At 58.9% G+C, this 15,468-nt stretch overlaps 1 protein-coding gene across 28 annotated transcripts in view; it reads left to right on the plus strand.

Annotated features, from left to right (window-relative positions):
- Positions 1-15,468, plus strand: part of SYNGAP1 (synaptic Ras GTPase activating protein 1) — a 30,089-nt gene that overhangs the window by 9,661 nt on the left and 4,960 nt on the right. For 9 of the 28 annotated variants that reach the window (XR_015152978.1, XR_015152977.1, XM_086371154.1 and 6 more), the window contains 15 exons: positions 2,104-2,195; positions 2,597-2,718; positions 4,457-4,610; positions 4,831-4,929; positions 6,293-6,919; positions 7,054-7,198; positions 7,413-7,557; positions 9,041-9,277; positions 9,401-9,602; positions 9,783-9,961; positions 10,502-10,543; positions 10,851-11,928; positions 12,274-12,447; positions 13,550-13,761; positions 14,838-14,928. Coding sequence is in view for 17 of the 28 variants with exons in the window: in XM_086371154.1 (XP_086227280.1) it covers positions 2,104-2,195; positions 2,597-2,718; positions 4,457-4,610; positions 4,831-4,929; positions 6,293-6,919; positions 7,054-7,198; positions 7,413-7,557; positions 9,041-9,277; positions 9,401-9,602; positions 9,783-9,961; positions 10,502-10,543; positions 10,851-11,928; positions 12,274-12,447; positions 13,550-13,761; positions 14,838-14,928 (3,599 nt within the window). In the remaining 11 variants the exon portion in view is untranslated. Of the gene's footprint in view, positions 1-1,022; positions 1,991-2,103; positions 2,196-2,596; positions 2,719-4,456; positions 4,611-4,830; positions 4,930-6,292; positions 6,920-7,053; positions 7,199-7,412; positions 7,558-8,847; positions 9,278-9,400; positions 9,603-9,782; positions 9,962-10,501; positions 10,544-10,850; positions 11,929-12,273; positions 12,448-13,549; positions 13,762-14,824; positions 14,929-15,468 lie in introns of those variants that run through there. The other 19 variants (XR_015152981.1, XM_086371152.1, XM_086371148.1 and 16 more) reach the window with 11 other exon arrangements.

Genomic DNA, 15,468 nt, shown 5'->3' on the forward strand with positions numbered 1-15,468 from the left:
GACTTAAATGAGTTTGTGCCTCTTAGTACTTAGTTATATGTGTAAGATTATATTACTTCCACGAATCAAGCAAACCAATTAGCAAATCCATTCTCCTTCTGTTAATTCTTTAGTTCTAAAGCAGAATTTTAGTGGATTTGAAGTTAGACTTTCTGCCTTTATTACAGGATCTTTTATATGAACATAATGGCTGAACTGCATTATTTGGCATAGAATGAGGCGAGCAGACCTGAGAAAAGCAAAGACTTAGGAAGGAAATACCCTGAACCCTTAGATGCACTGTTGAGTGTGTAACAGAAGGGTAGTTAATACATTTGTTCCTTGATTTTTCTTTATTCTGGTAGCAACACAGGGACTCCTGTGTTGGAGTCAGGAAAGGGCTGGGGAAGAAGGGGTTGTCCTGAGATAGAATGGTTGTGGTTGTATTTTTCCTGTGAATGAAGGATGCTTGTGCTTTGTGGGTATGGGGGTACCTTGATGCAGTCAGAATCTTGGTTTACTTAAGCATGTGTCTTAGAGGTTAAAGTGGCCCTCTCTGTGTGGGGGCCCTGTGTGGGTCTCTGGGTTAAATGTCCTTTTCTGTAATGTGCTGCCTACATAACTGCCCCAGGTCCACACCAGCAGCTCTCGTGAGTGTCAGGGTCAAGTATGCACTCCCCTGCTGCAGTGCTCACATATGTCTAAGCATGTGTCCTGTGGGGTATGTGGGCCCCAGGGCCTCAGGATGTGGACCTGTGGCACCGCCACCTCACCATTCTCTGCATGTCTCATAAGCACCTAGATTCCTCTTTATTTTTCGTATTGTGGTTATCATGTATATATGTCCCCCTCCCGACATAGCTCAGTGTATGTTTCTGTGCTCTACACATGTGTTGCTGAGGGACTGACAAGGGTTTCCATGTCATGGGATCCACATTTTTGTGTGTAGATCTCCTAACACCTGGGTTTTAGAGGCATAGGGAAGCTGGGCAATTTGCAGGCGATTTGCAGTTCAGGAAGCTGACAGTGAAGCTATGGCTGTGGCCCTGGCCCTCCCTTGTTTTGGACGCTAGAGGGTTAACAGGCGGCTCTTCCGGTCCCCCCCACCAGCCTGTAGCTTCTTGTTGCTGTGGAGATGGTAGCCCCGCCCCTGATGCAGCACCTGCCCCCCCATTGGCTGCAGTGGTGACTGTGGGGCTGAGGGGGGAGCCCAGGCCTGGGCAGCCATTCTGGAGCTGGAGCCCGAGCTTGGCATCCCCCCACTTTCATTCTCCTCTAGCTCCTCAGCCCCTCTCAATTCCCTGGCAGCAGAGCCTCAGCTTCCCTCCTCCGAGCTGCCACCCCTCCAGACTCAGAGCCATCCGAGCTTCCTCCGCGTTCACCTCCCCTCCTCCTCTTCGCCCTGCCCTCACTTGGGAGTCTCCCGAGTGCCCACTGCCCATTCTCCCCGCTCCCCTGCGTTTTTCCCCTTCCCCTTCCCCCTTCCCTTCTGACTCCCTGCATCTGCAGTGCACGTGGAGCCAGCCCCTTCTCCCCTCCCCCCTGCCCTTTGCTGTCCCCAGGCTGCTTCCGCTTCCACTCCGCACAGGTCCCTTCCAGGACCTCCCCCTCCAGGCCAGGGAGGGGGTCATGGGAGGCAGTCCTGGCCCTCCAGACAGACAGGGCTTCCATGAGTGGGGTCGCGGGGGAAGATGTGCCCAGTTGAAAGAAGAGGAAAGCCTGCCTCTGGCCCATGACCTTTAACCCGACTTCCCCCCCAGCTGACCCCTTCCTGGGGGTGTGGGCACCAAGAACCTAGGTGCTGTGGCTCTTCGGTGTCCTTTATTCCTGGAGTTTAACTGATGCTCTCAGCCATGCCCCTTTGCTGACTGCCAGCCCCAACCCCAGTCATGGGCCTGAGGCCCCCCACCCCGTCCCCTTCTGGGGGCTCCGGCTCAGGTTCCTTGCCCCCTCCTTCCCGCCGCCAGCCTCTCAGCCGCCGCTGCTCTTCCTGCTGCTTCCCGGGGGGTAGGTGAGGCTGGAGCTGAGGGGCAGAGGGAGGGGGCTGATATGCTGGGGCCAGGGTGGACCCGGGGCTCCAGTGACCCCCTCCCACGTCCCTGCTGGCCCTCTCCTCCCCTCCAGAATACCACTTGGGTCGCTCGAGGAGGAAGAGTGTCCCAGGGGGGAAGCAGTACAGCATGGAGGCCGCCCCCGCCGCACCCTTCCGGCCCTCGGTGAGTGAAGGCCCTGCCAGATGTGGCTCAGCTGGTCCCCTCCCCGCCAGTCCCAGCTGGAGCCCCTGGACTGTGAGAAAGGGGGCAGGAGAGAGAATCTGTGCGTGTGTCCCCCCACCTCTTTGGTTCCCCCCTTCCTGGCTCTGCCCCCCCTGCTTCTCAGACCAGCCCTCCCACCTTCTCTAGGCTGGTGTGTGTGTGTGTGTTTGTGTGTGCACTCGCACCCGTGGGAGCAAAGGAAGACAAACTGGTAGCAGGGCTCCTGTGCCCTTTTTCTCACCCTGGAGACTTCCCTTTCCCCCCATCCCGCCTTCATCCAGGGGCTCTTTACCAGCTGAGCAGTGAGCAGGTGGAACTGACCCTACCCCAGCCCACCCCTATCCCCATTTCCCCCCACCCAGCAAGGCTTCCTGAGCCGGAGGCTAAAAAGCTCCATCAAACGCACGAAGTCACAACCCAAACTTGACCGGACCAGCAGCTTCCGCCAGATCCTGCCTCGCTTCCGAAGTGCTGACCATGACCGGTATGGGGTCTGAAGTGGGCTGGACCAGGGTGGGATGATTTGGATGCAGAGTAGGGGGCTCTGGAGTGCCCACTGCCCATTCTGTGGGGGCTATCAGAGTGCAGAGCTTGATGGCCTCAGATTGACTGAGAGGTGTTATGGGGCAGAAGCCAGAATGGAGGGGCAGCAGGAGGTGGGGAGTGGGGGCGGGGAACGGGAGCGGGCCGAAAGGGGATGAAGGTGAAGCCAAGGAGGGGCTCTCCTGGCTGGGGAAGGATGGTCTCCAGGCTGGGATGGACGGAGCTGCACAGAAGGACAGAGATGGAGTGACAGCCCGGGAGAGGACAGGGAAGGGGTGGTGGGCTGGGAGGGACTGGGGGATCTGGGTGGAGGGTCCCAGGGAAGGGGGGGCGGGGTGGGGCGGGGCGGCAGGTGCATGTGGAGCGTGTGGAGGAGGGCAGGCAGCACAGGTGTGCAGGTCCACAGCACGGGGAGTGGGGGGGGCGGGGGGGGGGAGGCTGGAGGGTTCATCACGGACTGAGCCTGAGGAGGAAGGCCGCAGACAGGCCAGAGGGCACCGTCGCCAGGGCTGGGCTGGAAGGAAACGTCGTTTGCTCCTGGGCTCCTGGGGTCTGCTTCTTGGGGTCCCTCTTTGGAATCCCCCCTCACCCGGTTCCTCCCAGGGGAGAAACCTGTCCTTCCTTCCCCCCGTCTGGCCGCCCCTGAGGCAGGGCAGGTAGGGAGTTGGGCTAGGTGAGTCACACCTTCCCCTCCCCCTCCGTGTCCCCGGAGCTGGATTTGGAGCTGGATTTGGGGCCGGCAGGGGGTGAGGGCCTGGTATTCCTGGCCGCGGGGGCGGGGGGCCGGGGGAGCGTCGCGCTGACGGCAATGGAGCCCAAGATGACGGGGCTGCTATAAATAGCTCCACGGAGGCTCCCACACCCGAGCTCCCCCTCCCTTCCCCACTGCTCTCTACTCCTCAGCCCCTCGCTGGCTCCCAGAGCTTGGGTCCTGTGACTCCGGCCTCCACTCCCCTCAGCGTGTGGGCCTCTGCTCTCCTGAGGGGTGCTCCCAAGTTCCCCCCTGCTTGCCCTCTGTGCCCTCAGCCGCGCTGCAGGGCCCCTGCTCACCTCCTGCCGCCCTGTCTCCACTCTTCCCTTTCCCTCTTCGTCTTCTCCTTTCCCCATCTCTTCCTCCCTAGTCCTCGTTTCCAGACCCATGCTCCTGCTCTCAGTTTTCTGCCCACAGCCTTCTCGCGTTTCTTACTATTTTCCCTCATTCGTTCCCTCAGTTTTGCTAAAATGTGTTCTCTTACCTCATTCATTCTTGGATTTATTAAGTGGTTTTTAGGTCATACCTATGTGGCAGGCCCAGACCAACATCTTCGTACTTGTAATTGTTGACTCCCAAGAATCAAGACTCCCATAGCTGTGGGGTTTTTTAGGGGGGTGATCACCTAGAAGTCCCATCTAGAACTGTCCAAAGCCCACCTGTTTACTTTTTTCATTTCTGGCTTGAGATACTTCTGGGTGTCCCCAGTATTCAGAACCCCTTAGGTGGTGGACTGAGGGGAGGGGCTTTGTCTCACACCCCTTGTGTCCTTCCCTGTACGGGCTGGGTTTCTGTGTCTGTGGGAAGTGGGTGTAGGAGCGCTTTCCCCAGGTCTCTGTCCCTCCTAGAGCCTGCTTGGTGATGCAGCCGTCTGGGTTTGTAAGCAGGCTGGGCCCTGATCCCCCCTCCTGGACCCCCACCCTGCCAGGGCCCGGCTGATGCAGAGCTTTAAGGAGTCGCACTCTCACGAGTCCCTGCTGAGTCCTAGTAGCGCGGCCGAGGCCTTGGAGCTCAACTTGGATGAAGACTCCATTATCAAGCCAGTGCACAGCTCCATTCTGGGCCAGGAGTTCTGTTTTGAGGTACTGGCTGTGTGGGGCTGGGGCAGGCCCAAGGGTCAGGGTCCAGGAGGGAGAGGCAGAGAGGCCTGGAGAAGGTGGCAGAGGTGGGATGTCAGGCAAACAGAAGCCTCTGGGGCTGGGAGGAAGGTGGAATGGGCCGGGAGGAAGAGATGGTGGGGTGATCCCAGCCCTGGGAGTCCTCTCTCTTCTAGAGCCCCTCTGACCCTGCACCCCTCTTCAGGTAACAACATCATCAGGAACAAAATGCTTCGCCTGTCGTTCTGCCGCTGAAAGGGACAAATGGATCGAGAACCTGCAGCGGGCAGTGAAGCCCAACAAGGTACTGCGTGTCTGGGGCTCCAGATGGCATGGGCAGGGTGATGTCCAGGGGGCCGGGGTCCTTGGCGAGAGGGGAGGGGGGCAGGTGGAGGAGTAGAAGGAGACCCCCCGTTTCTTTTTGTTTTCTTCTGCCTTATGATGTTTCCTTTCCATAGAAATCATAGATAGAGAGCTGACAGGGCTCTGGAATTTCCTCCAGTGCATCTTCCCTGCAAGCAGGGATGTCCCCCTAATACCCTGACAGGTGGGCGCCCAGCCCCGCTTGCAGTGTTTCTGTAGCACACACAGATTGGTCACATAGCTGAATCTCGAAACCATGGTTTCTTCTCTGTACAACTGGTAGGAGTGGGGTTGAAGTAGAATATCTCTAAAGTTCCTCTGGCTCAAAAATTCTGTGAGTCTGTGTTCTTCCCAGGAGAAATGCTCCCAGTTCCGTCTGCTGTTCTCTGTGTCCCAGCTTCCAGTGAGCTCCTCTCTGGAGACCCTTGTTTGTCAATGTCCTCCTTAAAACCTAGACCCAAGATGCTGCAATCTTCCCTGCTGCAGAGTCCAGATACCAGGCTCTTTTCACACTGAAACCTCACTGGTCATTGTCAGCCTCCAGGCCCTTTTTGCATTAACTGTAGATTCTCACCTTTTGCATTTATGCCTTTTTTTTTTTCAATTAACTTCTGATTGTCTTTGAAAGACTCCTCAGTTCTCCTGTTCAAATCCCACCTTAATATTTTGGGTTTATTATTATAACTTAAAAAAAATCTTTTCCCAATACGAATTCTATCAACTGATGTATGAGCTCAGTCTATATCTATTTGCTCTGGCTGCTATAACAAACTCCCACTAACTAGGCTACTTCAAATAACAGAAATTTATTCTCTGGTAGTCAGGAGACCAGAAGTCAAAAATTAAGGTGTCGGCAAGGCCTTGCTCCTCTGGAAGCTCTAGGAAGAATCCTCCCCTTCCCCTTCATACTGTCTGGGGATTGCCAGCAGTCTCCAGCATCCCTTAACTTATAGCTCCATCTGCAAAATTTTTACTTCCATCTTCACTGGGTCTTCTCCTTTCCGTGTGTATCTGGTCTCAAAATTTCCCTCTCCACATAGACCCCAGTCATGGGATTTAGGATCCATCCTAATCCAGTATTGACCACATGTCAATGTGATTTTATCTGCAAGGACCATATTTCCAAAACAGGTCACATTCCCAGGTTCCGAGTAGACCGAATTTGAGGGAGACAAGGTCCAGTTCCATACACATCTTCTCAACTCTGTGATTGCTGGTCTCAGAGACTGGGTTTTTGACTGTCTCTCCTCTTTTGGTGTCTCTGGCTCTCTGGCCCTTCCCCTTCACCCACCCTACCCTGCCAGGACAACAGCCGCCGGGTAGACAACGTATTGAAGCTGTGGATCATAGAGGCCCGGGAGCTGCCTCCCAAGAAGCGGTACTACTGTGAGCTCTGCCTGGATGACATGCTGTATGCACGCACCACCTCTAAGCCCCGCTCAGCCTCAGGGGACACCGTTTTCTGGGGTGAGCACTTCGAGTTCAACAACCTGCCAGCCGTCCGGGCCCTGCGGCTGCACCTATACCGTGACTCGGACAAAAAGCGCAAGAAGGACAAGGCAGGCTATGTCGGCCTGGTGACTGTGCCTGTGGCCACTCTGGCCGGGCGCCACTTCACAGAGCAGTGGTACCCTGTGACCCTGCCGACGGGCAGCGGGGGCTCTGGGGGTATGGGGGGCTCGGGTGGGGGAGGGGGCTCTGGGGGTGGCTCAGGGGGCAAGGGCAAAGGAGGTTGCCCAGCGGTGCGGCTGAAAGCGCGTTACCAGACGATGAGCATACTGCCCATGGAGCTGTATAAGGAGTTCGCTGAGTACGTCACCAACCATTATCGGATGCTATGTGCGGTATTGGAGCCCGCCCTGAACGTCAAGGGCAAGGAGGAGGTCGCCAGTGCTCTGGTTCACATCCTGCAGAGTACAGGCAAGGCCAAGGTGAGTGCTGGGCCCTCAGGACAAGGTGACCTGGGCATGGGTGCTCGCTTGTGGGGACAGTAAGGGGAGGGCATGTGTGTCTTCATGAGCTTGGGTTGAACAGAGGCTGACCCCTGGCTCTTCCTGGACTCCAGGACTTCCTTTCAGACATGGCCATGTCCGAGGTGGACCGGTTCATGGAACGAGAACACCTCATATTCCGCGAGAACACGCTCGCCACTAAAGCCATAGAAGAGTACATGAGACTGATTGGTCAGAAATACCTCAAGGATGCCATCGGTACGGCCCTCCTGCAGGCCTTCTCCCCAAACCTACAGACACCCGGTCCAGCCCCAAACACAGCTCCTCCAGACCCCAAGTCCACCTTGCCTCAGCTCGGTGCTTCCAGACCCAGAGTCCCCAGCCTCCAGCCTGATTCTGAGAATCCCCAAACCCCAGTTGTCTCTGCCCTTTGAAAGTGTGACTGACCCCCACTGTGCCTCCAACCCCGCAGGGGAATTCATCCGTGCTCTGTATGAATCTGAGGAGAACTGTGAGGTGGACCCCATCAAGTGCACGGCATCCAGTTTGGCTGAGCACCAGGCCAACCTGCGGATGTGCTGTGAGTTGGCCCTGTGCAAGGTGGTCAACTCCCATTGGTGAGACTGGGAACTCTGGGTTGGGGGGCCAGGGTTGGGGGAGTCGTGTGTTCATCTGTTCATCCATCTGTCCATCTTCAAAGAGACCCAAGAACCAGTTGTGGGCAGAGTGCTGTGCTCAGTGGTATAGAGCAGACAGAGAGCTGCGAGGCTTGGCCTCTGCCCTCAGAGGCCCTGCACCAGAGGGGGCGGGATATCAGAGATGCAGAAAGCCAAGGGGCAGTGTAGTATGTGTTAAGTTCCAAGAAGGGGACCCTCCATCCCGCCTCCACACATAAGGTCAGAGAAGGCAGAGCTTGGAGATGAGCAGAGACAGCTTCATGGGAGAGGTGCTCCTGGGATGGGCTTAGAAGATTGGGCCAGGTTCTGACCTATAGAACATGGTGGGTTGAGAAGCTGCCTCCGGAGAAGGCTGTGGAGCAGACCTATGCGTGAGGGCGAGAGGTCCTGGGGCAGCAGGCAGAAGTGGTTTAGTGGAGCGTGTGGCTCACTTCAGTGGGGAATGGAGGGCCACGTGGTGGGACGGGGTGAGGAAAGTTAGCGTGTGAAGGCCTCACTGCCCAGTAAGGGAGCCTGAGTTCTCAGTAGGTCAGGGGACGCCTGTGACGGTGTGCAATATCGTGACCGTGAAGGTTAGGCCTTCAGTAGAAATGGGCGCAGAGGCGGTTGGATAGGGAGATGAAGTCCAGGCTAGTTGGGGGCTGTTGTTATTGTGTCAGGCATGGAAATCAGATCCTGAGTCAGGATCTGGCAGGAAAAGTAGAAAGGGGCCGCTGTAAGGACCCTCTGCAGAGAGGATCACCGGGTGTCCTCAGCTAATTGGAAAGGAAGGGCTGTGTCTGTGGGGGTCCTGAGGCCGTGAGGCTGGTGGCTGGGCGACCAGTGGCCTAACTGACAGAACCAGGGAGTCAAGAGGGGGAACTCAGCGGAGGTTGGAGGTGTGGGAGCAACGCTCAGCTCTACTCTCCATGGTTCGAAGTTTAAGGTGTCAATGGGACATTGCAGAGGAGGGCCTGGGAGTGGGGGGGTTTGAACTCTGAGCTGTTCCAGGGATTGGGGCCATGCCTGGGGTGCCTCCATCCCCATTTCCCTGGAATCCAGAAGAGTTGGGGGGTCCGAGCTCCCTGTACCTCAAGTGACCCTCCATCTCTCTCCCATCTCTGTCTCTCCCGGTGTCTTCTTCTCTTCTCCTGCTCTCCTCGTCTCTCTGGCACACGCGCTGTCTCCCCGTGTGTCCCTGTCCCCCGCCTCCCCCTCCGGCCCGCTTTCCGCCGTCTGTCCCCGCCGCAGCCCTTTTCCTCCTCAGCCCCCATCCTCCCCCCACGCCCTCCCTCACGCCCTGTCACTCTCACCTCTGCCTCTGCACCCTCGCCTCCTAACACCCCCCTCAGCATGTTCCCTGGAAGCTGAGGGTCTCTGGGGCTCAGTCCCGGTCTCTCTCTCTCTCTCTCTTTCTCTCTGTCTCCCCGCCCCTCCCCGCCAGCGTGTTCCCGAGGGAGCTGAAGGAGGTGTTTGCGTCCTGGAGACTGCGCTGTGCAGAGCGGGGCCGAGAGGACATTGCGGACCGGCTGATCAGCGCCTCGCTCTTCCTGCGCTTCCTCTGCCCGGCCATCATGTCGCCCAGCCTCTTCGGGCTCATGCAGGAGTACCCAGATGAGCAAACTTCGAGAACCCTCACGCTCATCGCCAAGGTCATCCAGAACCTGGCCAACTTTTCCAAGTGAGGGAAGCCTCAGGCCGGGGGTCGGGTGGGGCTGGCAGGAAGGGTCTTCTGAGTCCCTAGAGTCAGGCGTGGGTTGGGGCCTTCTGGGTGTGACCTGTACCTTCTGGATACTTTGGCCAGGTTTACCTCAAAGGAGGACTTTCTGGGCTTCATGAACGAGTTTCTGGAGCTGGAGTGGGGTTCCATGCAGCAGTTCCTGTACGAGATCTCCAACCTGGACACGCTGACTAACAGCAGTAGCTTTGAGGGTTATATCGACCTGGGCCGAGAGCTCTCCACGCTGCACGCCCTGCTGTGGGAGGTGCTGCCCCAGCTCAGCAAGGTCAGCATGGGCCCCTTGGCGGATCCTTAGGTCTCCAGAGGCTCCTGTGGCCCAGAGACCATCCCCTGAGCAGATTCTGCTGCCTGTCTGATCCCGGACACGTCACAGCCACTTCCTGGGCTCAGACACCTTTCCCTTTCTGAACTCTGAGGCCCCCAGGTAACAGCCTCCCTCTTCCAGGAAGCCCTCCTGAAGCTGGGCCCGCTGCCCCGGCTCCTCAATGACATCAGCACGGCTCTGAGGAACCCCAACATCCAGAGGCAGCCGAGCCGGCAGAGCGAGCGGCCCCGGCCTCAGCCCATGGTGCTGCGGGGCCCTTCGGCCGAGATGCAGGGCTACATGATGCGGGACCTCAACAGGTGAGCCCCGGGAGCCCCCGGCTGTGCCCTAAGAGCCCACACGTCTGTCCTGGATACACTTCTGGGTCCGTGTGCCTCTGTCAAGGACTTGAAAGAAAGGAAAGAGAAGCGTTTTCTTAGAGAAAACCGTAAGGAGACAGGTCCAGTGGTTAGGTTGAGAGCCTGTTTAAGTCAGAGGAAGCAAGCAGCACAGAGCATCCCCTGCCGAAAGCATCCCTCCAGCTCCACGTGCTAGGAGCCTGGGGGCCTTCAGCCTGCCCGGGCCTGCCCTGGGTCGGGGCTCAGCCAGGACACTGGGACCAGCCACCTGGTGTCAGGACGTGCAGATGGCTCTGTCCTAGTCCCCTCCGGGACCCCGCAGACCCTGCTCGCTCTGGCCCTGCCTCGCAGGGCCTCCCCTGCGCCGCCGGGCACTGCCCGCCCTGCCCCTCCTCTCCATGACACCATTCCCATCCGCCACCCCGCCCACCTCCACGCGTCCGACCTCCGCCCCCTCTCTCCTTCTCTGCCTGTGCTCGCCCCTCTTGCATCTTTCTCCAGCTCCATCGACCTTCAGTCCTTCATGGCTCGAGGCCTCAACAGGTGAGGGGCTCTGCGCTCCCCTGCCCTCTTCTCTCTGCTGTCTGCCGCCTGCTCCCAGCCTTCTCCATCCCTCATCTCCCCAGCGTCTGCCCAGACCCGGCCTCATCCCTCCTCCTGCTGCCCCATCTGCCCCTGCTGCCGGAGGCCCGTCCCACCCTGTTCCTCTCGCACCTCTGCCCCCCGCCCGCCGCCCTCTCTTCCTGCCCTGTGGCCCCCTCTTCACCCCAGGCCTTCACTGACCACAGAGGCTCACCTGCCGGTGGCCCGCTCTGACCTCCCACTCGTGTGCTCCCTTCCCTTCCCACAGCTCTATGGACATGGCTCGCCTCCCCTCCCCAACCAAGGAGAAGCCCCCGCCACCACCGCCTGGTGGGGGGAAAGACCTGTTCTATGTCAGTCGCCCACCCCTGGCCCGGTCCTCCCCCGCCTACTGCACGAGCAGCTCGGATATCACAGAGCCGGAGCAGAAGATGCTGAGTGTCAACAAGAGTGTCTCCATGCTGGACCTGCAGGGCGACGGGCCCGGCGGCCGCCTCAACAGCAGCAGCGTGTCCAACCTGGCAGCTGTTGGGGACCTGCTGCACTCGAGCCAGGCCTCCCTGACCGCGGCTTTGGGGCTGCGGCCTGCGCCTGCTGGCCGCCTCTCCCAGGGGAGCGGCTCGTCCATCACCGCGGCCGGCATGCGCCTCAGCCAGATGGGCGTCACCACAGACGGTGTCCCTGCCCAGCAACTGCGCATCCCCCTCTCCTTCCAGAATCCTCTCTTCCACATGGCCGCTGATGGGCCAGGCCCCCCAGGGGGCCACGCAGGGGGCGGCGGCCACGCCCCACCCTCCTCCCACCACCACCACCACCACCACCACCACCACCGAGGCGGAGAGCCCCCAGGGGACACCTTTGCCCCGTTCCACGGCTACAGCAAGAGCGAGGACCTCTCCTCAGGGGTCCCTAAGCCCCCTGCCGCTTCCATCCTTCACAGCCACAGCTACAGTGATGAGTTTGGACCCTCTGGCACTGACTTCACCCGTCGGCAGCTCTCACTCCAGGACAACCTGCAGCACATGCTGTCCCCTCCCCAGATCACCATTGGTCCCCAGAGGCCTGTCCCCTCAGGGCCTGCAGGCGGGAGCGGTGGTGGGGGCAGTGGTGGGGGCGGCGGGGGCCAGCCGCCCCCGTTGCAGAGGGGCAAGTCTCAGCAGTTGACAGTCAGCGCTGCCCAGAAACCTCGGCCGTCCAGTGGGAACCTGCTGCAGTCGCCAGAGCCGAGTTATGGCCCTGCCCGCCCACGGCAGCAGAGCCTCAGCAAGGAGGGCAGCATCGGGGGCGGCGGGGGCAGCGGTGGTGGTGGCGGCGGCGGGGGGCTCAAGCCCTCCATCACCAAGCAGGTAGGACGGGCGGGAGGGCTGGCGGGGCAGTGAGCGGGAGGGGAGGAGGAGGAGACGGGTCGAGGGGAGCACAACATTCTGTGGTCTGAAGTCACAGTTTTCTCACCTCCTTTCGTTCATTAAGCAAAGTGCACAGAGGGCCTGCTTTGCTCCACGTGCTGTTCTGGGCACTGTGTGCTTGTCAGTTAACAGACAGGCCTCCCTGCCCTCTTGGGGCTCCCAGGGCAGATGTGATGAGAACAGCATTCATGAGGGGATCAGTCGGGGGACTCCCATTTCCTTGGGCCGTGCTCCCTGCCTTTCAAAGCGCCCACCTCCTTCTGCCTTCCCTCTCCCCTGCCCCAGCATTCCCAGACGCCGTCCACGCTGAACCCCACGATGCCGGCCTCCGAGCGGACGGTGGCCTGGGTCTCCAACATGCCTCACCTGTCGGCTGACATTGAGAGTGCCCACATCGAGCGGGAAGAGTACAAACTCAAGGAGTATTCCAAGTCTATGGACGAGAGCCGACTGGACAGGGTACGGGGGGCCCTCCCCACCCTGAGCCCTGTCATTACCCACAGGGCAGGCTTCTAGTCCCTTCCAAGGGCAACACCTGGGGCCAAGTAGTTATGAGAAGAAAGGACAAAGACCCGATCCCTTCTGAGAAGCCCTCATTCTTTCAGGGGATGCAAGATACAATCAGTCCATTGAAAAGCCCTGTTCAGCTCTGTTTTGTGGGTTCCACACATGGTAGATTGTCGGGGGAAGCATGCTCTGTATTAGACCGCCTCTGTGTTCCTCCCCAGGGAGAGCATAAGCCCTGGGTTCTGTGACTTCTCAGGAGGGGAGTCACTGCAGCAGCAGTGGGAGCTGAGCCACTGGGCGAGGGCAGGGCAGTTACACCACGAGCCATGCACGGCTTCCCCCATCACTGTCCCACAGGCTCCGGTGACGGGTAGCCATCAGAGGTCTCGTGCAGGAAAGTGGCGCACGTGGGGAAGACTGTCCAGACTCTCAGCTGCCGGTGGCCCCAAGCAAAAGTTAGCCGAAGCTCTGGCCTTTACTCGCTTAGCAGAAAGCTGCTTGGGAGCCATTGCTTCAAGGACCCTGAAGAAGAGGGTGACTGCAGGGTTAGATTGTACATACAGGATACATGATTCCAACCTGGGGAGCAGAGAGGGTTTTGGGGAGAAGTAGTCTGAGCAAAGAAAAACGTTGGGATTGATGTAGATAGACTTGCGCTAAGAGAATATCTCTAGGCCTATTATAAACTATTTCCAGCACCATTTAACAAACCAAGGGCAAAGTGCCTTCTGCCTGTGTCCGTGAGTCTGTCTAGGCTTCGGTGTTGGTTTTCCTGTGTCCAGGTGCACGCGTGAGGGCATGTGTATACCTCTAGGATGGGGGAGTCCACGGTCTTGTTACGTCTTGACAGAGCCTCAGCCCCATGTGAGGACTTTCTTAAAAGTGTGTGTGTGAGAGAGAGGTAGGGGGGCAGATCAAGAGCCAGGGAACAGCTGGAGGAGACTGGTGAGGATCCCTCACCACACGGTGCTGTGCTTAGCAGGCAGGGTAGAGGCTGGGTGCACGGTCAGGCCCAGCCCCCCTCACAGTGCGGGGTCGTGTGCCCGGCGGGCAGGTGAAGGAGTATGAGGAGGAGATCCACTCGCTGAAGGAGCGGCTGCACATGTCCAACCGGAAGCTGGAGGAGTATGAGCGGAGATTGCTGTCCCAGGAAGAGCAGACCAGCAAAATCCTGATGCAGTATCAGGCCCGGCTGGAGCAGAGCGAGAAGAGGCTACGGCAGCAGCAGGTGGAGAAGGACTCCCAGATCAAGAGTATCATCGGCAGGTGAGGAGCGGCCCGGGGAGGGCTGGTAAGGAAAAGCCTGAGGCTGAAGAGGGTCAGCGAACCCCGCCTCCAGTCCCACCCACTCCCCCAGCTCAGGACACCTGGAGGAAAGCCCAGGGCCCTCCTAGGGATGCCACCTCCTCCACCATTTACCAGATCAAGAGAAATCTCATGCTTAGTGCATTAAATGTCCCTTTACTAAACGTTGCTCTCTCTCCTAGTAATGTCTGAAGCCCTTAGAAATGTACCTCTTACTGTCCAACCATCTCTGTGTGTCTGGACTGGCCTAGGCTGGGACTCCCCACTGGTTATTCTCAAGCCAGCCTATGATGCTCACCCCAAATCTAAGCAGAGGTCCCTTAGCCACAGTGGCCCCTGACCTTCCCATCCTGGAGAGGTGTTCCATCCTGGAGAGGTGTTCCATCCTGGAGTGAACGATGCTCGCTCTCCCTTGCGCTCTGCCAAGCCCTGAGCTCCAGAGGAAGTGTCTCAACAAGGGGTCAGTTAGCTTGAGAGCTGGGTAGGACCCCACACCCCACTCCAACCAGGGCCAGTTCCATTGCCATCTATTCTCAGTGTATTTTTCAGGAAGATTAATTAGAAAAGCTTGACTTGAAACTTTTTTGCAAACCACTACTGTGATATCCTTTATGAGAAATCACCTTGAGAACCTTCTTTGAAGGTAGAGAGAAGCTGGGAATGATGATTGTAGAGACCCTCTTGGGCCAAGGGTGTCCAGGGGCTGCTCTGGAGACAGTCTCGGTTCCGTGAGGTGGCGTAGGGGATGGAGGAGCCAGATCTTCAGCTGCAGTGTCTGCGGAAGGGCCTGCTCATGGATAGAGTGCTGAGTGCTGTGTGCCTGGTCGGGGGGGTACTCCCAGGGCACAGAGGTCCTCCTTAGCAGAGAGATGCAAGCATTCCCGAAAGCGGGTCGGAGGAATGGAGGGATTCTAAGTGCAGGGGAGAAAAGTGCCAAAGCTTCTCGAGAGAGTGGCAGGGCTCCCAGGGTCGGGATCTCCCTGGGCAGGCTCCCCGCCTGTGCCCGCCACTAACCCCACTGAAGCCCGTCCCTTCAGGCTGATGCTGGTGGAGGAGGAGCTGCGCCGGGACCACCCCACCATGGCTGAGCCGCTGCCCGAACCCAAGAAGAGGCTGCTCGACGCTCAGGTGGAAATTACAATGTCATTTATCTTCTCCGTGTCCCATCCCCATCCATCCCACTGTCCTTCGTGCGGTCACTGCGCCAGCCACCCCGGGCCCATTGCCGCCGTCTCTCCCGTCGTCCTCCGTTCATCCAGCGGCTGCTCCCGGCCGTCCCCGCGACCCCATCTTCATCCCGTCGTCTGTGCCTTCGTCACTCCCGGCAGTGTCAGCCCCCACCCCGCCCTGTGCCTCCCCACCCTGCCTCCCCTACTCAGCCGCATTTCAGGACCTCCAGCCAGAACCTCAGCCTCTCTGCCCCCAGACCTGAGTCCTGGCCCCGGCCCCTTCTGGGCTGGCCCCCGAAAAAGTCAGGGGGCACAGTCTCCCCGCGCGCCTCTCAGGCCAGGGGGCCGGAAGCGGTGCTTCACCAGCGCAGAGCCCCAGGCGCTAGGGGTGCTTGTGTCCTGGGCTCCAGCCGGTGCCCTGGGCGTGCTCGTCACCACTGCTTCCTGGGCCCCTCAGTTCTCCTTGTCTTTGACAGCTCGCTAGGCCTCTTCCCAGCTT

Source organism: Bos grunniens, chromosome 23 (assembly GCF_055505025.1).
Source record: "Bos grunniens cultivar Pamir isolate PY7600 chromosome 23, Bosgru_T2T1.0, whole genome shotgun sequence".
Classification (NCBI taxonomy): Eukaryota; Metazoa; Chordata; class Mammalia; order Artiodactyla; family Bovidae; genus Bos; species Bos grunniens.